This window comes from Silurus meridionalis, chromosome 1 (assembly GCF_014805685.1).
Source record: "Silurus meridionalis isolate SWU-2019-XX chromosome 1, ASM1480568v1, whole genome shotgun sequence".
Classification (NCBI taxonomy): Eukaryota; Metazoa; Chordata; class Actinopteri; order Siluriformes; family Siluridae; genus Silurus; species Silurus meridionalis.
The window spans coordinates 11,852,935-11,879,175 of NC_060884.1; the positions used below are offsets into that span (position 1 = coordinate 11,852,935).

At 42.9% G+C, this 26,241-nt stretch overlaps 1 protein-coding gene across 2 annotated transcripts; it reads left to right on the forward strand.

The window, feature by feature from the left end:
* The first annotated feature begins 443 nt into the window (after positions 1-443).
* On the forward strand, positions 444-22,110 carry rybpb (RING1 and YY1 binding protein b). 2 transcript variants are annotated; one of them, XM_046859699.1, is made up of 5 exons: positions 444-858; positions 1,606-1,731; positions 18,606-18,869; positions 18,960-19,055; positions 21,510-22,110. In XM_046859699.1, the coding sequence occupies exons 1-5, from the start codon at positions 833-835 to the stop codon at positions 21,757-21,759; spliced, it is 762 nt and encodes a 253-aa protein (XP_046715655.1). In that variant the 5' UTR covers positions 444-832; the 3' UTR covers positions 21,760-22,110. The 2 variants fall into 2 exon arrangements, with proteins under 2 accessions (XP_046715655.1, XP_046715648.1); XM_046859692.1 differs by having other exon boundaries at positions 449-858; positions 21,507-22,110.
* The last annotated feature ends 4,131 nt before the right edge of the window (positions 22,111-26,241 follow it).

Here is a 26,241-nt window from a genome sequence, read left to right on the forward strand (position 1 = left end):
TGGTGTCCTGGGATGACCTAGTGTCTCAATGAGGATCCCTTCCCTCATCGCCTCCAGTGGTCCTGAGATCTCCTTCAAGTTGGAGAAACGATGTTTAAATCCAGAGCTCAAGCTACAGACTTTCATCCCACTTTTTCCCCCTCAAATAAACTTGGATGTAAATGTGTGTTCCTGGTGTCCTGGGATGACCTGGTGTCTCATTGCTCCTTATGTTCCTAAGATCCCCTTCAACCCTGACCAGGTAAGTGGCTGACCATGCTGTGTGTGTGTGTGTGTGTGTGTGTGTGTGTGTTGGTTCACTGGTAAAACCTCCCAGGATCTAAGTGTGCTCCTAAGCAGCTGCTTCTGATTCCCAACCCTGAAGCCACACCTTGCTCTAGTATTTCGATGTTCTTCACCCTGAAACCTTGATCAGCTGGATCGGTTGCATTACTAGGCTTAACTCGGCTTTCAGATGTGCTTGAACAGTGAGTAATAGAAGCCCAAAAAACACCCGACGGGGTAAGTGTTGAGGCTGACTTTACTCAGCGGTGGAGCTATCGGGAACTTGTGTTGAGAGAGCGGCGGTACTGCTTTGGATCTATTTTCGATTTCCTAGCGAGACTTTAAAGCGAAGGCCGGCGCTGATTGGCCGGCGCGGAGTCACGCGGTCTGCACTCGCTTTGCCTCGCGCCCGTCCGTGAACGCGACTCTGCCTGCCTGCGCTAGCGGCGCTTCGAGCTCTCAGGATCCTCCTCACTATTCTTCTTCTCCATTCCCGAAACGTTCCTTTTTTTTTCTCCCCAGGAAGAGAAAGAAAACTCTATTCTTTTCCAGAGACGTCTCCCCTATCATGGGCGACAAAAAGAGCCCGACCAGGTAAGAAAAGCCTTTCTGGACGTCCCTGTGTGTGTTCCTGCGTTTCCGTGGACGGGTTTTTTCTTCTTCAGACGGACTCTCGTTATTCAGACGCTGTTTTTCCCCCCTGAGGAGTGTTTCAGCCTTTTTTTTTTCTCCCCCTCGGCTCGTGTGCTAGAGTGAGAACAGTGCAACTATGGCGGCTTCTCCTCTCTTCTCTTCTCTTCTCCTCTCCTCTCTTCTCCTCTTCTCCTCTCTCCTCTACCCCTTCTGACTCTAGCAGCTAGTCACTCACAGACAAAGGGAGATTTACAGGAGGATATACCGGGGCCTTAGCGGAACACAACATGTTTAACTGCCACTTTGAGGTGGCTCGAAATTTTGGTCGCGGTGGGAGAAAAGGCACTATTTTTTGACGTTCGGTTTAACCCTTGAGACGGTTATAGCCTGCTCGTGCGCTAACGCTAGAGTCTGCTCGGACTGTGTGTGTGTGTGTGTGTGTGTGTTAGTCGGTGTGAGTGGTTTTGCTTCACTGGAGGAGAGAAAAAAGAAAACCCAACCAACTGCGCTAGTTAGCACGCTAGTCAGGATTTCAACCAGTGTCGAGTTTGACGTTTGTCACTTCTCGGATCTGGTGACTTGTCTGACTCGGTTAACGATCGCGCTTTTCGTGCTGATTTGCTCGCAGGTCATGTAAAGGCGAGTGAAGTTGACAGTTTTATTGAAAGGCTTTTTTTTTTTTTTTTTTTGTGTGTGTCCCCCCCCCAGGCCGAAAAGACAAGCCAAGCCGGCGGCTGATGACGGATACTGGGACTGTAGCGTGTGTACGTTCAGGAACAGCGCGGAAGCGTTTAAATGCAGCATCTGCGATGTACGGAAGGGCACATCCACAAGGTAGGGCTTTTTATTCCCACCTCTCTCTCTCTCTCTCTCTCTCTCTCTCTCTCTCTCTCTCTCTCTCACACTCACTCATTCCCCCTTCTCTCTCACACACACTCTCTCTCTCTCTCTCTCTCTCTCTCTCTCTCACACACACTCTCTCTCTAATGCAATCCTTCTGCTGTTGCACATCAACTTCATCCGCAATGAGCGATGCTCCTTTTTTCTTTTTAATGCACTCAACAATGTAGATTCCTTCTTCACCAAGTGCACGGTGTAAAGTTGCACATCTTCCCATGTGCCAGAGGAATTCGAAATCTCCTGGCAAAAGGAGAACACGCAATCACCATCTTTACACGCAATCCAGCTGCGAAAGTCCGAGGAAGACAAAGTCGGCATTTCTTCAGTCCACAATTGGTAACTTTGGTGCGTACAACTTTGGGTGATGGCTGGAGGTACCATGTATGCGGATGCTCGTTATTCCAGAGTATGGCCTGTGTAAGGCGTTCGGGTTGTCAGGTGATGATTATTCGATTGCTTTTCTTGCCTCACCGACAAGTAGAAAGCAAGGCGAGGAAATTGGTGCGACATAAATACCATCGTCTGCTTGAATGCTGCTGTTGAGGAGTCTATTAACCGTTAGGAAATCTTGTGGTTCGCAGTCGTTTCCTCTCCAGTAAGTGATGCATATTTGTCAGCGATGATGAAGTGCTTCACTGGTACAAGTCCTCTGTGACGCACAAGTGCGAAACCTGCCTGTATTTGTTATTAACTTGAAGCAGAGTACTCTGATGGCGGTTGACGTTTTAATCCGTGGCTGTGAAGGTTTTCCTAAATTGCTGCTAAAGGACTAAAAACAAGGCTTGATTTTATTGAATTTTTGTATATTGTTTTGAGACTACAGGGCGACAGGAGATGTTTGTTTTGCACGTAACCCGGCCATTTCGTTGTTCTTACACGCCGAATAACACGTCGGTTAGTTTGTCGCGGTGTTTACGGTGCGTGTGTGTAAAGCCGCCAACACTTCTCATCAGCTGACTGATGTGGTGTCTACAGCTATGAGTAATGTGCGCCGCAGGTCAGGAATCCCCATGCCTCTAACCTTTTCATCTGTGGTTTTTAGGCTCGGTGCGGAACTGACATTCAGGGGAAAGTTTATGTGCATGTACAACTTGTAGAAGGGGAATACAGATATCCTGCGACGTAAGTGTCGATAACAAATAACATCTTCCTTCCAAAGTCGAACAAAGTGTAATGAAAACAACGATTTGCAGGAAGTAGATGAGTGGGATTTATGGTAATGGAAGGATGTAAAAACCGCGCACGTCAAAAACGCACACAAAAAAAAAAAACACCGACCTGTCTCTCACCAGCAACTGCCAAGCACCTGTCATCCTGGAGAATACAAACCCTGAAATGTTCTAGAGAAGAGAAACGCAGCAGCGTTTGATCGGAGACGTTAACCTTTGATGGACGCGATTGTTTGCCGATGTAAGAAAACTGGCTCTCGTTTTAATGAGCACTAATTAGCCACCTTGTGCTCGTTTTGATGTGTTCCAGCAGCGTTGCAGGGAGCACGGCTTGCGCGCGCAGCAAAATGACATGCACTTGTGCTCGTTGGCGATTTATCTTCTACCCTGCTCGCCTTTTATCTAGGTTTTCCTCCCTGAATGGGCCTTTGTGTGGCTCGAACACTTTTCATTTGCCGATTATTTCACCTTTTGATGGCGTTGAGTTCAAAAGAAGTCTGCCAGCCCTCGACTGATGGGCGTGCATTTGGATATTGTGCGTTTCTTGGCAGAAATCTGAACGAGGTCTGGATGTTTAGTTGGCCTACATTTTATTTTATTTTTTTTGATGTTTTTCTTAATGTTCAATGCAGGTGTATTGATTTGCAGTTTTCTCGCCTGGCCGTGTTCCAGACTATCGTACAGAGATGATCACAGCGGTTAATGACGGCTGTAGACAGCACTCAGAAACGATTGTAGGCTTTCCGCAGCACATTTTCAGTTTATTTGATGGGTTTTTTTTCTTTTCGAGTATGTCTGAGCAGATTTGCTAAACATTTGGGTGACCTTTAATGCTGAACTTTTTTTTTTTTTTTTTTAATTGAACCTCGGAATAAAATGAGATGGATTAAACCGAATAAAAAGGCTGTGTAAAATCTCAAGCGGTAATAGCATGGCCATTTCTTCTGCAGCAGGCCGCACAGCGTTCTTAAGTGATATCGAGGCCACTGCACATCAAAAAGCCTCACCCTGTGTTAACATTAGCCAAGGTCATCCAGGGTCACTCGGGTCAGAGATCCTGACTCGGGATCATCTACTCTGATGACCTTTGAAAGAAGGAATAAGTCACATGAATATAGCGTTTACAAAATGAGAAAAGTCATTAATGGAGCCAGAAGTACACTAGATTATGTTCTGGATTTGCAGTTTGTGAATAAAGTTAATAAAAAAAACTAATCACTCATTTATCTTGTGCCACTACTCAGTCTCCTTATGTGATCGATTTCCTCGCTCATTAAGTAATTTCTCTACTTCCACATCGACTTGTGCAACCGTTTCTAATCTCCTGACAGCTTGTATGATCATAAGTGGGGTGTGTGAGGCTATAACCCAGTCGATCAGAGACTTTTGATTGTCCTGGACTCCTCCGAACAAGCAGGAACAGAATCCTAAATCCTAACCAAATGTTTGTGTTTTGAAGTTTAGTGCTTTTATACATGCAGCGCAAAATCGGAGAAGAGAACCAAAAGCATATGCGTACATGAAGTGCATTTATCTGTTTAGTACCAGAATAGATTTGCTGCTGCTGACAGAGAAGAACTGTTGCTCTGTGTATATTATAGTGTCTAGTGCTATATCGATGTGTTAAAGGTGTGACTCAAACACAATAAAACGGAAGCGATACAGAGTTTAAAGTCTGACTGCGTATAGCGGTAAAGACACTGCATTACGTAATGGGAATTGTGCTGTGCAGAAGTGTTGAGTAAAATGTTCACCACAAAGCGGGGGAAAAAACACTGGGCAGCCCTGAAAAAGCAAAGCAAAATAAAAATCAGCTGTCCATTTGCACGTGTTGCCGCTGCAGAGTTTGTTTTCCTGTGCACCAACCTCAGAAGACCCCCCACCCCCCAAACCACCACGTTCTAGCCTTGCAGTGAAAAGCTCGAGAGCAGCGCTGCAGAATGTGACACTTAGTTTCTGTATCGGCTTTCATGCTGGCTGTGTCCCCGTGCACATATCAGTCTCTCGCAGGTTTCCGGAAGTGCCCATTAGGACTTTCTAAAGTTGATTGATGTGTGGGATCGGAGGGGAAGTGCCAGGCAGGCTTTGTGTTACCTTGATCTTCAGTGTAGGTGTACATTTACTTCTCCTTCCCCTCCAGATTCCTGCTAGCTGGCCCGTGCCACTCGGCGCATTTAGAAGTTTTTATGTTTGTTTCGTGCTCGAGGGGAGCGTTTGAAGTCTCGCAGTTAGTCGTTCTAAGGTTACATTCTGTTTCACCGTCTCCTCCCTGAAGACCTTGTACATTCTTGTTTAAGCTGAAGGTCAGCCTCCCGGTGATAAATGATTGATGCAAATTTGACTAATAATCCGTAGAGGCGTGACCTTTTATCTAGGTAGCGCTGTCAGTTCGTCACAACAAACGCTCCACATTGGTTTACAAGCCAATAGGCTCTTTTTCAGTTTCTCATTTTAAGCTGCCACACACACACACACACACACACTTTTCGAACAGGTCATTTGGCTACTATCAGTCTTGGAAGAGTGTGAAGCTACAGCACGCAATCAAACATAAGTCTGAAATTGCCATTTGTGGGCGACCCACAAATGTGGGCCAACAGATTGGAATATTTATATAAGTGTTTAATAGCGTCTGCGTTTGTTGCCGCCCGCTCAGTTAAAGTGTTGAGTCCGTTCATAATTTGATGGCAAATTGAGGCTTTAAGCACTTAATTCCGGATGGAGCGCGCTACTATTGTGCTACCTGCTCATGCCAGCGTTAAGGTGACGGGCACAGATTGGTGTGTGTGTGTGTGTGTGTGTGTGTGTGTGTGTGTGTGTGTGTGTGTGTGTGTTCGCTTAGTGGGTCTGTATAAAATAATTGAAGAGTGATGTTTATAATCCATGGATTTTCCTCACCGTCAGTTCAGTTCATGTTGTGCGTAATGGAGCTATAGGAGCGGTTTGTACTGCTCTTTTTTTGTGTCTGTGCTCCTCATCCCCTGCAGCATTAGTCTGTCCCGATGCGGTAATTGGGGGGATTAAATTTGTAATGAGATGTGAAGATTTGCGCAAAAGTGCGAGAACTTTACAGCCTACAGTACGCGCACGTCTTTTTTTTTTTCTTCAGACGACGGTCTGTTGTTTTGTCAGTGCAACGCTATGCACACGTTGCATGAGCGATCACAGGCTTCGCTCACACACTCCGCTCACACACTACAACAGTCTTTCACCTGGAGAGATCCCTGCCGAAGTGCGCCTGTTTCCTTACAAAAATAGACACAAGATGTTTATCATGTGACTTTGGCTGTGGTGGTAGTTTCTGCACAATTTTGTACATAATGGAAGAAAAAGGAGAAAAAAGCAGTGGAAGGATAAAGGTTTGGCCTGGGTGCAGAGCACTAGAATTGGCCTGTGACAGGGAATTTGGAGTTGACTGTGCTTTAGAGATAAAAAAAAAAAAAGAAAAGAAACGTACTCTGGTACCATGTCTGAGGTTAAACAACTTCCATGGATTTGAAATCAGGCTTTAAATATGAAAACAGAGAGAAACGTAGTTGCCCGCTAGCAACTTGGAAGCAATATTAAGGTACATTGGAACACGGAAATCACTATAGAGTTACGGTTTGTTTAAGGGGAAAATTAAGTCTTCAGTCTTTTGGGTGTTTTATTTTATTCATTTGTTTTTTCCCTAAACCTCACACTGCACTGGACCAAAAGGTTTAAAAAAAAAAAAAGAGATTAAAAAAAGTTTTCGGGTCTTTACAGCAGCTTTTTCCGCGTAAACATGCAGCTTTAACATACGCTTTGCTCGTCAGCACAGGTGGGAGTCTTGAGTGTGGGTTTTCGTTGTGTGTGTGTGTGTGTGTGTGTGTGTGTGTGTGTGTGTGTGTGTGTGAGAAACTCGAGATCAGCAGTGGGAGAAATTGTTGGCTAAGGAACCCAGCAAGTGAGTTGGAGTCACAACGCACTCTCTAAACTGCCCTGTGAATCGGAACATTGAGAGCGAACCAGATGACACGGCACGGGGGAGAGGGAGAGGGGAAGGGAGAGGGACAAGGAGAAAAAGGAGAGGGAGAGAGAGTGTGGAGCGAGTGACTGAGTGAGCTGGACCATGCTGTGAGAGTGAGGGGAGCGGCAGTTTGATGGACGGCGGTGCAGGGATGTGCTCACTCAGTCGAGAGGCTCCCAGAGGGAAGGCAGAATGGAGCACATCATTACGCAGCGAAGGGAAGTGCCGGGCTTGCCCTCTCTTTCTCTCCCCCTCTCTCTTTCTTTTTTCGCTCTCGTTCCCCTTACGTTTATTCCCACATGCACCACCGCCACAGCACTTCAGTCATCCAGTGGAGCAGGGGCTGGGTGTTTATCCGAAACCACAACATGCAGTGATCAAGGTTAAATCATAGAAGTGTAACCACGCACAAGCAATAGTTTTACGCTCGAGGTTGCCACTCAGTTTCCTTCAAGACAGAGTAATTTGAACTGGCCAGTTTAACACCAATGCATTTTTTTTTTTCCAGTCACTCATGATTTGTGTTTACAGACCAGCCATGCACGCTAATATGTGCAGGCATGGTCTTTTTGAAGTGTTTCACGAATTTGTTCGAGATGCAGTACAACAGAGCGCGTTCAGTTCTTGCCCGACACTTCAATATTTACTGTCGGCTAAGCTGTTTGTTTTGGCTTTTTGCTTGCAGGTGTATGGGAATGACGTCCATAACAAATCCTGACCCATGAAACTGCTGGATTGATTTGCACTCGGTGTAATTTCTGGTCGTCATTAATGCACAACCCTGACACAACACCCCCCACCCCACCACGCCCCCCCGAACGCGTTCCTGCTGGAGCGCCGCGTGCGATAAAACAACTGCTCAGTACACTCGCTTCAGGCTATAATCCTTGTGTGGTGTCACCAGTAAGAGGATTAGCAGTATTGTCTTATTACACGCTGACATCTTTTTGTGTTTTGCCGCTAATACTCTTAAAGGACTCGTATAATGGAAACGCAGATTCTCCTCGGTTTTTAAATAAAGGCTCGATATTGTTAAAGTAGCACTCGGCCCACCGTTTTGATTTATTGAGACAATAAAGGTCTATTTTGGATTCGCTGTTTCTTCGGCCTCACCGAAACGCTGACGTGGCACCCTTTCACCTTACACCAGGTTCTCCGTGCTCAAGCAACAAGCATTTCAACTCCGCTTTGTCGGAACAATAAATACCATTTCAATGTGGTCCTCAGTATTTGGCTCTGGCTCTAACACACGGCTGAACAGATGCCATTAGATGAGTTTCCTTCACATGTTGCAGGCAGGAGCATGGTGTGCTTCTTTTCATAAGCAAGACGGCTAAAATACAAAAACAACGTCCGATACGGGCTCTTTAGTGGCGAATGCACATGCTTCTTATCCTTGAAATGCTGACACTTACTATTTTATCGACACACTGTAGTATTAAACGTTCCCAGTCTGATAATTTACAGAGATTATTTGGTTTTATCCCTCCTGTCTTTTTCTAAACTGTTTGTCTGTGCAGTCTGTGATTATCTATCGAAAAAAGAAGAAATATCCCAGCGCAGCCTGTTTTGACATTCTTAAGCGCAACTCGCGAAAGCCTTGTCCGAGTGTAATCGCTTTTTCTCTTTTTTTTCCCTTTTTTCCCTTTTTTCCTGTTTGAGCCTCGAAACACGAAGAGCCGTTTTATTGCATTTCTCCTCATTAGTTTTGCAGACCGCTCTGGTCTAGACATAAAATATCCCGTGAAATGTTGTCTCCGCTTAGCAGCATGTCGTATTGCCCAGAGCCTACTTAAACTAATTCAGACCAGGTTCTGTTTGCACAAGATTGGGAGTAGGAGAGACAAGTGTACAACGCAGTCATTGGCCCTAGCCAATAGCGTAAGGAAAAAGGCGCGGAGACGGTGCAGGCGTGCAGCACACGTCAAAAAGAACGTGATTTGCTCCTGCAGACTGACAAAGCTAAGAAGCGTTTAGCACTGCCACACCACCTATCTGTCAGTCTCAAAGAAGGCAGGCAGCATGTGGCACGAAAGGTCGTCCGGGGGAGGAAACCCTCTATTATGGACAGATGATGGAGTCAGCTTTCTGCCTCTGGAGACAGAGCACTTACAGTCAGTGAAGCATTGACTTACTTGGCACAAGCTTCATCATGCTCCCCCTCTCTCTGTTTTAACTCTTAGATTCTAGTAGTTTTTCTGGCCGTATTTTAGAAATACAATCCTCGTCTGGAGTGTTTCTTGTCATGGACCATGAGGGGCTGGAAATGATTCGGATGTTGAACGTATTTTGGTTTTGATTCGGTTTGATCGCTACAACCGGTCATTACGGCAGCAACACTCGAGACGGACACCTGCATCAGCTCACCTATACCGAGGACTGAGCTCTACCCACGTCTCATCGTGTCGATTTCTCGCATTGTGTCCAGTCCCCTTGGCAGCTGTTCTGAATGGAAAATGCTTCATTTGCTTTTGTTTATCTGTGAAGTGTGTTTATTGGATGAATTTCCCATACTCCCATGAGCAGTCGGCTACCTTTTGGATTATTCTCACTATATGTTTCGTGAAATGTTGCAGAACTTGTTAAGCAGATAAATCGCATTCACTCGGACAGAACCGGGGAAACCGTACTATCCGAAAATGTCTTTTCTAAACACTAGATTCAACCAACCCAAGCTGCAGATGAATTGAATGAGCGACAGTAAAATAATTTACTGTATCATGTGCACTCACACACACACACACACACACACACACACACACACACACACACACACACACACACACACACACACACACTTATTCACAGATACTTTGTTTAGTAACTTGGTGTTGAATCCAATACATTTGCGTTTCAGGTTGGTCTAATATACGACGCAGCCTTGGGCTTGGATTTGCTATGGGGTTTTACACTGCGCTAGTCTAGCCTAGCTTAACCACATCAGGATGTGAATCAGGGAATTGTTTATACTATTTAGTTTTTCAAAAGAAACGAGTATAATAAATAATTACGCGTTTATTTGCTTAGCAAACTACCAAAGTTCATACGTATACGTACTGCTTTCTTTATTAGATAAGACCCTTTTAAATGTCTGCTTTTAACCACGTAGGGAAAATCGTCAGAATAAATCCTTCAATGTCATCATTGAGCTCCACTTTGTTTGTATTTTTTGTTTTTTTATATTATAGTAATAGTAACTGGGTGGCACAGTTTTCTCGCTTGGCATTTTGTTGCCATTGGAAACAGGCGGAGTGCATGACATGTAAATCTCCACAACTGACCATCATGGTGATTCACCAGCCACAGCTTAGGGTTTTTTTTTTTTGTTTGTTTTTTTTGTGCAGCTTAACAAATGTCCTACCGTCCTTATCACAATGTAACATTCACCATACTACTCCCTTTGTTTCTCTCTCTCTCTCTCTCTCTCTCTCTCTCTCTCTCTCTCTCTCTCTTTTTGTTAACATTTATGTTTTTACAGGATTTAGTATATATTTTTTTGGGTTATTTTTGGGAATGTCATGCGCTGTTTCTCTTTGTTGCTCTCAGTCGCAGTGTGTTTGTTTGTGTGTGTGTGTCCTTCTTATGCTGTGTCTGTCGAGCTATGCGGTGTTGTCTCCCTGTGCTGCGCTCTGTGTCGCTCATTTTCTCTCTCGCTGTTTGCACCGTGTTAAACTGACGTGTTGTGCCTCACTGTTGCACCCCTACAGTGAGTCCTTTAGGTTACTTATGAGTTACAACTGATTTAGTCCTGGCAATTGTATCTTCATACGCATTAAAAAGAAATTTATACATTTTGCCTCTCGTTACATTTCAAATTCCTTCAACTTTATTAAAATGCATTCGACTTCTGGTGTTCTCTCTGCATAGACAGAGATCATCTAGGCCTCCCAAGCATGAAACGATCTACGTGGCAGAATACATGTTAGAATATGCGTGCATCTTGATGCATATGAGCCGATGCACAAGCGCAAGGTGGAGAACAACTGATGCAAAGCATTTAGAGAGAAATTTGCAGTTCGATTTCTAAGCGTTTTCAGCTCGTGCTAAGCTTCTGCTCGCCGCTCATTCGAGAGCAGCTCGGATATAAACAGTCGGAGTCTAAAGAGCATTTAAAGTGACGTGGCATATCACTGGCAACAGGTAATTGCTATTGATTTGAATTATCTATTGGTCACATTTTGCTCCTTGAAATGCAGCGTGTGATTTCATTAAGTGTTTGAATGGAGACTAAGGCGCCTTATACACTCAATAGATGCAAACCATTGGAAAAGGAAAAAATAAAACAGCCACTTAAGTCTATATTGGCATTTCTCATGCTTTAAAGCGCAAATGATACGAACGCCGAACACCAGCCAGTGGTGCAGCACTGTCAAAAAACGAATGCAGTACAGTTTGCTATATTCTGTAAACTCGCCAGCTAATTCACATCTGCGCATTACCAGGGAACTGCTTCTTCTCTCAATCCGTGTTGCTGTCTTTCTGCCCCTCCTCCTCTCTTCTCTGCACTTGTTCTCCCCCTCCCCCTTTCCCAGACAGACACTGTGCTGCCAAGTTGGAAATAAGGCAGATTTCTTAGAGTGGACGAATATATCATTTTTTTGTTTTTTTGTCTTTTGGAGTGAAATAAAATGTGGTCGTCTGTGTACCTGGGCAACCCATCTTGGGTTTCACACAAGTCTGAGGAACTGCTTGTCTGTGTTTCTTTTTTCTGCTTTTTTTTTTTTTTTTTACTTTTATGATTTGTCGGTCTGTCCTTCATCCAGTCTGCATTGGCAGTCTTCTAAACGATTCTCGAAAAGGAGAATGAGAATGCGTCAGAGACAAGGGGGAGGTGCGCGTTTGATGTCTTCAGTCCAGTCTCTGGAACCCAGGTGTTCTCTGAGGGTTTGCGTACTCCATCTCGGCTTCAGCGAACAGGCGCCGTGCCACTAATCGTTTAGTGGAATGGCTTATGGGAGCTGAATCCCAGAGCTTGTTTAACACTCAAGAAAACCAGCGGTGCCATCATCCCCCTCTGCTGAGGGCTTAATATGTCTGCACTGGAGGATCAGGCTCGCTTGCTAACTGTTCTGCTGATGACTGCATATGAATGTTGTCTGCCATGGCAGTGATGTAAAGATGCTCTAATGGAGACAAGGTTTCGGCTTGGGATTTTCCCCAACATGTTCCTAAGACCTTTTTTCTAAGAGGGGTTTTTTTTGGAAATGTGAACAGGGCAGAATAGCAAAACATCTTCAGCTTCACTGTGGAGGGAATGGTATGCAAAGCCATTATTTTTCTCTCTCTCTCTCTTTCTCTTACTCACTCATTATTTTTCTCTTTCTCTCACTGAGCATCCAGGAGATTTCTGCCCATGAGGTTGAATAATGGAATCCTTATGGTGTGCAAAACACATTCGCTCTGCAGGGAGAAATAGAAGTAGTAGATAGAGCTTTGGTTACCGCTGCCCATTCCAGCACAGGTATTTACATTCTTTTCGGGCAGGCCTGCGCTACTGTCGGTGTGGTTATTTTTCAGCTTTGACATGTCTACCATGTGCACCTCTGTACACTATAGACCACTGCGGGCCAAGAGGCTACTGCCGGCAATCCTGTGCCTCTGCACTTCACTTGCATTTGAAGAGCTGTTTTAATTGAGGACTTCTCTACAGCCTCTCTTCACTCAAGTACTCTTCTTTCGCCACCCTATTGGAAGTAATGTATTTCATTTATCTCAGGCTCAACCTGGCACTCCACTGTCACCTTAAGCTCAGTATAAATAAACAGTCCCCAGAGTGTGTGAGAGATTTATTCAAAAGGTGAATGTTGACATTGACCAGGCAAGAACTTGCTTCCTGCTGCAGTAAGTGATTGCATAATATGAAGACCAGATTTTGTATATTTACATGCTCCTGATTGAGCTTTGTGTAACCTCCTTGTTGCTTGCTGTCTGTAAGCCTGGACTTTGAGTATAGTGTGTCAATGACGGTTGTTTGATAGCATCTGGCCCACTTCACTGAGGAGTGAAGGGGGGATGGGAGTAGGAACTCTCAATCACTGTCTAAGACGGTGGTGAATAGCAAGCTGTCTGTGCTACCAGCCTGTCTAGAGGTTGGCATTCACTTCTGGCATACTTCTACACCGGTTGAGCAGTCGCCCAATCTCTCAAATTGATGGGTGTTTAGTCGCCACCCGCTATTATTCTCAACTGCTTCATGGGGAGTGCAGTTTGCAGTACCGGATGACATTCACGGATCTGATTCAAGAAGTTGTTTGCATTTGGTGATTCGATCAGCTCGATGAAGAGGTGATGTCTTGTTTATTAAAGAGAGCATTTCTGCGCTGTTGGTCATGTGCTGGCCTGTAAATAATGCATTGTGTGGTTTTTGCCTTGTTGTGGCAGGTTTAACAGTGGTCCTGACATGCCGGCGAGCATTCATGGCTGAATTACAGCTGGCACTGAATCACGGCTTAACCGCCTGGCCTATTTCTGCTGCTCTGATCTACGCGTGATACAAATCTCGCCGCCTGGCAGCAGAACCTGAGCGGCAGGACGGGTTTGAGCAAATCAATCACAGCCCTGTCCACCTCCAGCACTGCTCCCAGCATAACCTCAGGTGGGAAGCGGTATTGGATGCCCGTTAGTAGTAGACTCGGCTGAGCAGGCATTTAGCAAGGCCTCAGTGCACACTTCTGACAAATCCCTCAGCTGGATCAGAGCAAATACCTCTAGGCTCTACTGTAGTGGTTAGACTGAATTATGCCACTTACTGCTTAACCTTTCTGCTCACGTTTTTCCTGTTCTGGTGTACAGTGTGCTTGGAAACACCTTTTTTTAATTAATTTTTTTTTAATTACTTGGACTTTACTTTTACGCCAATTACATTCAATCAATACGTTTTTATGAGGAAATTATTATGATAAAAATATTTTAAATAATTTTCAATGTTTTTGGGTGTATAATTGTTTTCTTTTTTATGGGAATACTGGCATACCTCCTACAGATATTTCAGCACTCTAGCCATCGCGCCCATCCCCCCGCCCCTTTTTTTTTTTTTTAAATAGTGGCTGGCGTTTTTCCCAGCAGTTGTGTAATTCCCATAGCTCAGACTCCACTGGATTGCTCACAGAGGTGGTATTGATTATGATGTTGCGCTGGTCCCTTTGACATGATTCCCTATTATGAGGAGATTGATTGTCTTCTGATTGGCCAGTCCCTGTGGGAGAGAACCCTGCAACCCGTCTGTCATGAGGGCAAACATAGATATCTATGCTTCTTTATGCAGCCACTTTCACTCTGACGGGCAGCTGTTTTCTTCTGGTGTTGTCTGTTGCATCACTGTTGATGAGGCCGATCAATAAGAATGTTTATATCAGCAACAAGGAATGTTCTCCTCCTCTGTTCTGAAAAACAAACATAAAAAGCAGAAAATTGACACAACTTTTTTTTTTTTAACCACCGTCAGTGTCAAACGCAGTAAAGTGCACATGCAGCAACAAGAACCTTTTTTTTTGCAGCAGGTTTTTCACAATGTAACATTATTTACAAACAGTGCTGCAGCAAATATGCACAAAATCCAACTGTTAAATTTATTACAAAAATAATCTTCATAAAATTCATAATAGAATTACCTTTTCGGTAAACCATGTGCTGTGCAAAGGTGGAGTGGTGCAAGGTGGACAAGCTTTTTTTTTGTTTGTTTGTTTTTTGTTTGTTTTGGCTGAAGTTGTCAAAGTAAATAAGTACGTGCTAGCTCGCACTCGGAAACTGCTGTTTATCGTGACTGTTAAGTTTCGCACTTCACTTCTGCTTCACTTGAGCTGTAAAAGTCATTTCAAATCATTTACGAACGAAATGTTCTAGAGGCAAAAGACTTAAAATTGTACAGGCTGCTGTTAATAAGTTTGTTTATTACATGTTATTGAATGTAATTGGCTGGAGACCTAAAATTCCTTTTCGTTAATTAGATTAATCAAAATGAATATTCGTGAGCTGTTTTATTTGATTCAGATATTCTATTTGAATAACAAAATAAGACATGTGCAGCCCTGAACAGGACACAGCTTGTTTTCCCTCTTTGATCTGTAAACTGCTAAATGATTTCAAAACGATGGCCTTCAACAAATTAGCAGATGGAAGATAACGAAGGCAGGTTGCCGTGTCAAAATGTTTAGACAACATTAACAGTGCTCGTGGGCTCTTCGGCTCTCTTCCCCCTATTTCCGCCTAGGTTTAGTCTGGTTGCTTTGTTACCCCCAGCTGCTGCCAGATGTCTGCCATTATACTCGAGGAGTACGAGCTGGCCTGAGCTGTGCACAGTTCTGCATCAGATCTCAACCACAGCCCTATGGCTTTTAATTAACTCAACCGTGCACAGGGAAGAGAGAGAGCCTGCAGCACGCTGCTGCTATCTGGTCTCTTTGTGGGTTTATGTAGGAGTGAGAAGTATGTATGTGCAAAAAAAAAAAAAAAAAAGGTAATAGCCACAAGGCTTTCACTATGTCATTATACAACAAGGCGTCCTTGTAATCAGATCTGTCCACCTGTGGTCTCACGTACTGGCAAGCCAGATTGCGAAGCACCTTGTAGTCCTCTTCCAACCCCCAGGCCATAATTAGATTAGTGCCAGTCATTGTTCTACACCTGTGATCCCCACACTCATTTGTTAAAAGAGTGGAGTAATGGGATTAGGCTTGTAACGAGCACGCACAGCTGGAACATAGTATAGCACGGACCTTAATAATAGGAAGCCTGAGCCCACCGGAGACACAAAAATCAACTTCTCTGTGGATTTCTGCGTGTCCATATGAGGGGGAAAAAAAAAAAAGGAATATTATGTGCACCACTGTAAAATGGTTTAGCTGCATTTTTGTGAATTGTTGTTGTGTTGTTTTTTTGCCTGCTTATTGTGACCTGGTAATGAGCTTGATATCACATAGCATGAGACCGTGCAAGAGATACCCCTATTTCCACACAGTGATTACGATTCTGTGTGTGAAGCCTAAATGAAATCATGGCGCCACATCTTATAAGGTGAGCACTTAAGATCGGGGTGCACTTTCACACCATCAATCTCTCGCACTTACCGGGCAGAACAGTTTTTCAAGCGATATTTACAGTCACACAATTTCTCTGAACACTTGACCCCTATCTGTCAATTGTTTTTATGCCCCAAGTGATTGTTTTATTTTTTTTTCTTCCACTTGCATAGCAGTGAAACAAACTTCACTCTCTTATTGTTATTTCTTTATGATCATTGAGAACGCAATGTCACCGATTTTGCAAAGTGTTTGTATGTTCTTTTTATTTATTTATTTATTTATTTATTTGCTTACTGTATTGCTGTTTTTTTTTTTCCCCCCACACAGTAGCACATACAAAATGGAGAGCAGAGTTTACACAACTTGCACTCAAGGAAGATGATTTTTGTGTTTTTTGGCAATACTGCAGTGTTGTTATAATGACCGCCAATTTTTTGACGGTATTCCCCCACCCCTTTGGCAATGGCTAGTGCTCATAAAATGTTAACTTTTAATCATATTTCAGGTTTAATGATTAATCCTACGTTTCAGCACCTTTAGATTATTCCTAAATGTGAACACACTCACAGAGCACTGTATTACGAGCACCTGGACACCTACATGTTCATGCATGCACTTATCAGCCAATCGTTTATCATGTGTGCGTGCTTTTCTTTTTTAATATAACTGGTTTGTGTTTCTGTAAATGCTGATCTCCTCAAAGTCTCTAGAGTTTATTTAGAATAGTGTAATAAAGAAAACATCTAATGATTTGGTTCTGCTGCCAGAAACTGGTTAACATGAGAAGTTAATCATGAAACGTCAAACTGAGCTGACAGAGTTCATTCAATCAGCTAACCTAATCAGCCTTGTAAGAAGAGTCCAGACTGGTTTAGGTGGTACAATGCTGTGTGGAATGTCTTCTTGGCAAAGTTTGGACCTGGTAATCTCAGTCAATTATTGCTTGAATGCCATAGCCTGAGTATTGTTGCTGCTTGTATGCACCCGTCATCTGTGCTTATGCTCCACAAGTGGGCTGTGAGATGGAGGAGAAGGATTCTGGATTGAGTTAGATGAAGTGGTAGAAGGTGTAGGTGTAGGTGGAAGGTGAAGTTTTTATCCAGATTGTTCAACAAGATTTTGGAAGGTGAGAAGATGCCTGAGGAATGGAGAAGGAGTGTGCTGGTACTGATCTTTAAGAAATAAGGGAGATGTGCAGACCTGCAGTAACTACAGGGGAATTAAGTGGATCAGTCACACCATGAAGTTATGGGAAAGAGTAGTGGAAGCCAGGCTGAGAAAAGAGTTGACCATCTGTGAGCAACAGAATAGTTTCATGCTGAGAAAGAGCACCACAGATGCATTATTTGCTTTGTGATTCTTGATTCGGAAGTATGGAGAAGATCAGAAGGAGTTGCATTGTGTGATTGTAGATTTAGAGAAAGCATACGACAGGGTGCCGAAAGAGGAGTTGTGGTATTGTATGAGGAAGTCAGGTGTGTCAGAGAAGCATGTAAGGGTGGTGCAGGACATGTATGAGGACAGCGTGACATCAGTGAAGTGTGCAGTAGGAACGTAAGACTGGTTTAAGGTGGAGGTTGGACTGAATCAAGGTTCGGCTCTGAGCCCTTTCCTGTTTGCAGTGGTGATGGACGGGTTGACGGACTGTTTCCAGATTATATTGTTATTTGTGGTGAGAGTAGGGAGCAGGTTGAGAAAAGCCTGGAGAGGTGGATGTATGCGCTTGAGAGAAGGGGAATGAAAGTCAGTAGGAGTTAGACAGAGTACATGTGTGTGAATGAGAGGGAGGGCAGTGGAGTGGTGCGGGTGCAGGGAGGTGGAGAAGGTGAAGGAGTTCAGGTACCTGGGGTACAAGTGCAAAGTAATGGAAAGTGTGTTAGAAGAAGAAAGTGGACCTGAAAAATATGCGGAAACTGTATAATTTTAATCATGTCAACATGGACCAGAAGGATTATTTTCAACACTGCATGGACTCCACACCACTAAGGGTTTGAGCATTTATTTTGGAGCAAAGTGAGGCCATACCAGCAATTAATAGATTAATTCTCATTAAATGCCCTGTGAGTGTATATATTGTGTATTTTACTTTGAGCTATGGTAAGGGGGAAAAAAAACCCTGAGGTGGCGTAAGGAAGAACCCTTGAGACAAGACTCTAGAGGGGAACCTCATCCTCATCTGGGTGGCACCAAATGCCCGTTTATTACAGTTAAACTTTGTTTTGGTGTGCAGTGATGGGTACTCAAATGCAACATGTAGTCCTGAGTCATTGTAGCAGACTGTTGACATCAAGTATGTTTGTTTACTGTGTTTATGGCCGATAAATACTTTCATATATTTTTTCAAATTATATCATGTGTGAGCTTTACTACACATTTATGATGCATTATTGATTTCGTCATACTCGCCTTTGGTACAATGTATCTTTTTTTTTTTTTTTTTTTTTTTAATACTGATATCAGTGCCTAGCCTCCACAACTGGGACATGCATGATGCCCAGCAAAATACAGGCAGTTGGTATGACGTTATGTATTGTGGTTAAACTATATTGTCAGTTCAGTGGTAGTTCTGATGCCTTGAGCACGATCCTTTTTTAACACACACTTTGTGAACTCTGAATGGCCCAACAGGAAGCCCAGGATAAACTCCCAGCTGGTGGCTCAGCAGGTGGCACAGCAGTATGCCACCCCTCCCCCTGCGAAGAAAGAAAAGAAGGAAAAGCCAGAGAGACTTGAGAAGGAGAAAGCCGATGGCGAGCGACCAGAGCGAAACCTGCCTGATGGTGAGCTCCCAGCCAAGGAAAAGATCGAGAACGACCATGCTGACAAAGAGAAGAAGGACAGAGAGAAAGAAATCACTGTTTCCCTCCCCAAGAAACCCAGCAAAAAGACCAGGTAGGGCACATTGTTTGGCCAGTGCTGCCAAGTGCATTAACACAAATGATCATGAGTGCATATTTACTGCTACTTGTCATCTCTTTGCAGGCCCAAGATGGACAACCATCAAAGCCCACCAAGTGAAAGAAACAGTATACAGTCTGGGAAATCAACCACCAAGACTAAAAACTCTCACATCTCAAGGTGCCTCGGTTTTTTTAATTAATTTTTTAGTATTGTTTTATTGTATGTATTAAAGCTGTCCTAAGAGAGACAACGTTTCATGTCTTATTAGAATGTTTAATGCCACCCCATTTTAAAAAAGAGATAGTAGTGTATTAATAACTGCAGTTTGAGATGCCTTCCCTCAACCTGAATAGCTACTGTTAGTCATTCTGTCACTGAACAAAGCTGGCAGACAGCCACAGTGCATCTCAATGTAAGAGCTGCTCTGATTCACAAATGCAGACAACCCCCCTCGCTTCCACCCTGTTCTTTCTCCTTCTCTTCTCTGAATGAGCGTGTTAGTCGTGGGCTGCGCTCAAATGAGCAGTGCAAGGTTTCACTCCCACACACACTCTGCTGGCTGTTTTCCCACTGATCTGTCTAGGCCCGGCCGATAGGACGATGCAATCGGATATCGCAGTGTCTAACACAGAATTGTCATTAATCCTTTACCCATTTGTTTTGAGGAAAATGGATAGAGATCTACAGAGGATTGGGGGTCTATTTTATATATTGAGACCTGCTCACTAAAAAAAAAAAAAGCACTTCATTATGGATCGGTAGTTTCGATTAATAAAGGTGGAAAATCCTACTTTTGGCTCGTACATTTATTGCATCTGGCAGACGCCCTTGTTCAGAGCAATTATCTCAATTTATACAACTGACATGTTGAGGGTTATGAACCTTGCTCAAGGCCCAGCTCCATCAGCTTGGCGATGCTGGGATTTAACCTCACAACCTACCGATCTGAAGTTCAACAGTTAACGCTTCCTGCCGCCACCTTGGGCTGAGGAGAATGGAGGATCTATGCTTGGCTCAGAAAAGGCTTCATAAGCTGCCAGTTACATGCTGTCCAAGGGTCTGTGTTCCAGAGCAGTTGTCATCATATAAACTGGGTCATTCCTTCATTTAGCTGTCCTATGTAGCCCTAGAACTCGGGTCACAATGAGCTCAGTGGTTCATAAAAATGTTCACAATCAGTCATGTTAGTCACAGAGCGCATGCCATAGAGCCAAGTATACCAGACCGTCTAAATACTTTTAATGCTCACAGTTGAGGCTTTAATCTTTGTGACCACATACAATATCTCTCAAAAGTCACTGCGCACCCTAAGTGAACTTGTGAAAACTGTCAATGTTCTGTGTGATCACCACTGTTATCTAGCACTGCCTTAATCCTCCTGGGCATGGTATTCACCAGAGCTGCACAGGTTGTTGCTGGGATCCTCTTTCTCCAATCCTTCATAATGACATCATGGAGCTGCTGGATGTTTGACACATGGCGTCCGTCTAAAGATGTTCCACAGGTGCTCATTAGGGTTCAGGTCTGGAGACAATCCACTTCAACACCTTCACTGTTGGAATCCATGTTTCCCTCAATAAACCGCAGATCCCCAGTACCAGCGTGCAGCCACAGACCATGATGCCTTTACCACCAGGCTTGACTGTAAGAAAGCCACAGTTTCCTTGGTTCTCTTCACCATGGTGTCACTACATATGTTTGGCTCAAATCAGACCACAGGCCATGGTTCCAGTAATTGATGCTCTTGTTTACTGGCTTTCCTGTGAGCTAGCTTCAGTAGAGGCTTCCTTCTGGGAAAGACGGCCATGAAAACCGACTTGTTGCAGTGTGAGCGTATGGTCTGAGTACAGACAAGCGGACCTCCTGCTTCTGCAACCTTTAAAGTAATGCGGGCAGCATTTATGCATCTGTTTTTTGAAGCCAGATCCTGCACCTGACTCACAGCACCTTCTTCACATCTAACTCCTTTGATGGACCCTTGCGATGCCTGTTCCGAGTGGAACCCGTCTTGGAAAACCTCTGTATGACCCTGTCCACTGTAGTTTAACTCAGTTTCAGGGTGTTACTGATCATCTTATAGCCTCAGCCATCTTTGTGGAGAGCAATTCTAAAAATCCTCAGAGTTCTTTGCCATGAGATGCAAAGTTGAACAGGTCAGAATGAGAGAATTGTACTCAAAGCACCAAGTTGTAACTGCTCTAAAACAAGATGCACTAATTTGTATGGTCCTGTCAAGCAGACAAAAAACATGAACATGATGAATAGGACATGTGGCTTTGCGTAGTCGAACAACGGACAGCCGTTACCACTTAGGGTAGTTTTGTTGCCAGCTATTTAGACATTAATGGCTGTATGTTGAGTTATTTTCAGAGGACAGTAAATCTATACTGTTATACAAGCTGCACATTGACTACACTCAAATATACTCAAGTTTCATTTCTTTAGTATTGTCCATTGAGAAGTATACTGAAGTGGTTGCTGAAATGTGAGGGGTGCACTCTGTATCTCTTAACTATACATGCCTAAGTTTTTACCATATATCTGTGTTTGTTTGTTTGTTTGTTTTTTTTTATGCATTTGTACCCTGTAGTAACTCCCGAATAACACTGCTTGTTTTTTTTTCTTCAGCAGACCCAAATTGAAGAACGTGGACAGGAGCACGGCCCAGCAGCTGGCCATCACGGTGGGGAATGTGACGGTAATCATAACAGACTTTAAAGAGAAGACGCGTTCATCCTCCACGTCCTCCTCGACAGTGACGTCCAGCGCCGCCTCCGAGCAGCAGCACCCGAGCTCGGGCTCCGAGAGCATCGACAAGAGCTCGTCACGTGCCTCCACTCCTAAACGAGACCTCTCGCTTGGCCACGACGAGTCATTCTGAGCCTCCGGACTGCTCTTGGACACTGTGGAGATGCTGGCTGTTCTGCATTTCTCCTATGCCCTGCTCTCATTCCGCCCATCTGCTTTTTATTACCAAACGAAGGGGCGAATGCTTGCCACACCCCCACATTTACACATATGTCGATGTGCGTACATGTTGACGCGTGCACATACATTTCCCGATTGGAGATAATCCCATCTCTCCGGACCCTTACCGGTGGATTCTCAGCGTCACACCTCGGTAGCACTGGAGTGGCAGCAGGGCTAACGAGATGGCATCCCCGCTTCTTGTATGTATTGTTTTATACTTGTAAGTGAACATCTGCCTGAATTAAATTTTTTTTAATTATTATTATTTTTTTTGTATTAAGAAAGTCTGCTGTGCACAATAACCACCTACACTTTAACAATTTCCTGAATGGCTATGACACTTATTTATTATCTGTTGTATCTTAATACTTTTAGAGATTATCCCCCCCCTTATTGAAGCTTCACTACGTAGCATGGCTGATGGTTCCATTTTACACTTTTAATGAGTTTTTAATGAGTTCGAATTGTTTTCCTGGAGCCCCCTGAGAAACTCTCCCACATTGGTGCTAGCTACACTGTGAATCCTTTTTTTTATTTTTTATTTTTTATTTTTCTTTCTTTCCCCTCTTCTCAGACTGTCTTTCACACATCAAGGTCCTTAAGCTTAAAGCCTATTTCACTGATTTTTCCGCCACTCCACATTCGCTTTTCTTTTTTTTTTCTTCTTCTTCTTCTTTTCTTCAGTGAGTGCTAGGAAAAGGCTGCCTGTCTGCTCTTCATAGTGGCATTCCCAGCCCTCTTTTCACATACCCAGGTCTGACTCTTTTCTAGCTTCTCCCCACTCTAGACTTTGCACCCCCCCTGTCCTTGTGATTTCCTGTCTCTGTTAATAGAATCCTCAATTCTTTTTACACTTGCAGTGGTTGGCTCTGGATCAGTTAATATGAAGATGCATCCAGGTGTAAAATTTGGATTCGAAATCCTAAAAGTGCTTAGAGTTGAGTCAGATATCATAGAGTGAACTGGGTGTGTTTTTTTTTTTTTTTGTAGTTACTGTTTGTTAATGAATGGCATTGTTTGGCAGAATTCTTTTGTAACTTATTGGTTATTTATGGCATGTAGTGCAAACACTAAGCGTTCTAGTCAAGGAACTAGTCTGGATTCAAGTTCTGCCACACATCGACCCACGTTTTGCTTTCCGAGTGCATTCCAGCATACTTGAATCACAATTACAGCTTCGAACATTTGTTTAGTGAAGGAAAAAAAAAAAGAAGCTAAATGAAGATGTAGACTGTAACCTGGGACTCTACTAATCGTAAAGAACCACATGATGTGGCTGAAGGAAAACGGAGATCATTTTTATTTATTTTTCTTTTCTTTCAAAATCCCCACCCCTCTCACCCCCTCACCCCTTTAGAGTATTTAACTGCGTTTCGGACAAAATCTTCCTTCCACCCATCCCATAACGGCCCCAATCAAAGCTTAATTCCCTCCGAATCACCCATTTCCTCTTAAACTGTATTAAACCTGTATAAAGTCTGTGTATATGATATGAGTTTTATTTATTGAAGGACCAAAGGAATTTGATAACATGATGAGACAAATAATTTGAATTGTAATGATCATAAGTGTGATATATATATATTATATATAATTATATCAAACAATACATTTTAAATAAAAGTTTAATATAATCCATACGTAATTCTCACTGTCTAATTCTTGTTCACGATATACTGTGAAACTCATCAGTTGCTTCGGAATCGAGAGTCGCGGTCGGTACGAGCGGTCACGTCTCGTACACCAGTACCGCGATATTTAAACCTCGATCATCAGTCGAATTGCTTAATACTAATGTTCTAGTGGTTCATGTTTAGAAGCAGAAGTGTGAGCAGCTGTGAAAGTATCACTCACGTATCACTCGTAACAGAATCGTAGACTTGGTTTTTTGTTCCTCCGGCGACACGACGCGCCGAAGTGTACGCTTTTTTGTTTTGTTTTCTTCCACCGGCCCCCGGGATACGTTCTGTACAGACGCCAGCGGCAGTGCGTAGTGCTCTAGTGATCTGTACAAATGAATGCGTTCCTGGGTATGTTTGTGAGCGGTAACCATGTCTTGTTTGTGTATTTGTGATATTAACCGGTGATTCCCGAAGCATCGGGTCGGAACCACCATCGACCACGTGCATCACCTGATCCGTTCTTAATTAGACTCGGAACAGAGTACACGCCAGGTGTACTGAATTGGTATGATCATGAGAGATATATATATATATATATATATATATATATATATATATATATATATATATATATATATATATATATATAGAATATGCAATGTGAACACAATATGAAGAATACTACATTGGGTAAATTGGTTTAAAAAAAGGGGGTATTGGGTGTTTGGTGTTTGGGGGGGTGTCAAACTCTCGCCACGTTTGAACCCACTTGTAGTTATTGGAACTTGCTGAGCACTGTATAGCCTTTACATTTCTTATGAATATAGCCATCCTTTCACTTGCCTTACCCTCTATCATGAGCAGTTAGTTAAGTTTGATTTTTTTTTTTTGTTTGTTTTCGTTTTGTTTTTTGTAAAATTGTAAAGAGAAAAAAAAATGAATTGTATCCTAATTTATTGGAATTTTTAAAAGAAAAACGAAACAATGCTTGTATATGTATCTCGAAAATGGTGCAAATGTCAACAATATTAGGCTACAAATGGCAATGGAGCTGAAAATTTTTTCTTTATTCCATTTGTAATTTGTTTTTCTATATACGCGCAAGCAGTTCTGTTCTTGTGTACGACCAGTAACCGTAATTTACTGTGTAAAGATGGTTACTTTTTCTTTTTTTTTTTTTTTTTAAAGCTTCCTTTGTCAGAAACTCCATAATTAGAATGCTTATTTCCTTGTGATCTACAGTAGCATTATCTGTGTGAAAATCTCAATAGAAATGTACAGTACACCCGGTTTTATTTGATCCTGAGCCGATGTTGTCGTGAAGCGATTTTTTTTACAGTTTGTTTCGTAATAGCGTAGGGTCTTTTAGTGTATTAATCTTCCCATTTTTATTTGAACATGGTTTGCGTTTCTTGCTACTTGCCGAGTGTTAAAATTGGTAATTTTTCATGTGATGGTTTCGTTCGATTTCCTTGTGTAAATGTATTTTATTTTTTTGTTATTGCTTTTGTTTGTTTGTTTAATTGAACACTGCTCCTTGTCTATAGCTTTACTACACTGTTTCAAATACTACAGTTTTCAGCATGTGCACGACTTTGCTCTTTAGAGGCTACCTTATCGTTTTTCTTCGCTTCAAATAGAAATGTCTATTTATGCATTTTTGGCTTGTAGTTTTTCACAAATAAAATGTTCAATTTATCTAAAACCCTAATGTCTTTTTTATTTGTTTATTATTATTATTTTATATAATCTTTTTTTTTCCTCCCCCTCACTTGGTAAACAATTTCATGACTTGCTTGATCTACAGTACAGACCAAAAGTTTGGACACACCTTCTCATTCAAAGAGTTTTCTTTATTTTCATGACTATGAAAATTGTAGAGTCACACTGAAGGCATCAAGGGCTATTTGACCAAGAAGGAGAGTGATGGGGTGCTGCGCCAGATGACCTGGCCTCCACAGTCACCGGACCTGAACCCAATCGAGATGGTTTAGGGGTGAGCTGGACCGCAGAGTGAAGGCAAAAGGGCCAACAAGTGCCAAGCATCTCTCGGGGAACTCCTTCAAGACTGTTGGAAGACCATTTCAGGTGACTACCTCTTGAAGCTCATCAAGAGAATGCCAAGAGTGTGCAAAGCAGTAATCAAAGCAAAAGGTGGCTACTTTGAAGAACCTAGAATATGACATTTTTCAGTTGTTTCACACTTTTTTTGTTATGTATATAATTCCACGTGTTAATTCATAGTTTTGATGCCTTCAGTGTGAATCTACAATTTTCATAGTCATGAAAATAAAGAAAACTCTTTGAATGAGAAGGTGTGTCCAAACTTTTGGTCTGTACTGTACGTCAGTGGTCCCCAACCTTTTTGCACCACGCACCGGTTTAATATCAGACAATATTTTTACGGAGCAGTTTACTAAGGTGTGGCGGATAAATACAACAAAATAAAATAATACGACCGGCATAAAAACTGGAATTTTCTAAATATAATAATAAACATGGATCCACTGTGTTGTTTTTTGTTCATTTTGCTAGCTTGGGGGTTTGAGTTTAACGGTAATTTATTATGTGTTAGCATGCCGTAGCAGCCCCTTTAAGAAGGTAGCGGATGTAAGTAAGACATGTGACCTAGGCATCATGACCTGCATCAAGAGCGAGTCATAGACAGCTGGTTTGCTTTAGACGACGTACTGTTTCGGCTCCATTTTAGTTTAAATAATACTCAGACAAAAAGTTGTCAGTTTGTTGAAAGTAGATTAAGGTTTAAAGTG

Excerpts from the sequence above, each read along its gene's own strand:
- rybpb (XM_046859692.1), top strand. The coding sequence starts at position 833 with ATGGGCGACAAAAAGAGCCCGACCAG. Across the intron at positions 1,732-18,605 it reads CGGAAGGGCACATCCACAAG|GAAGCCCAGGATAAACTCCC; the intron begins GTAGGGCTTTTT and ends ATGGCCCAACAG. Across the intron at positions 18,870-18,959 it reads AAACCCAGCAAAAAGACCAG|GCCCAAGATGGACAACCATC; the intron begins GTAGGGCACATT and ends ATCTCTTTGCAG.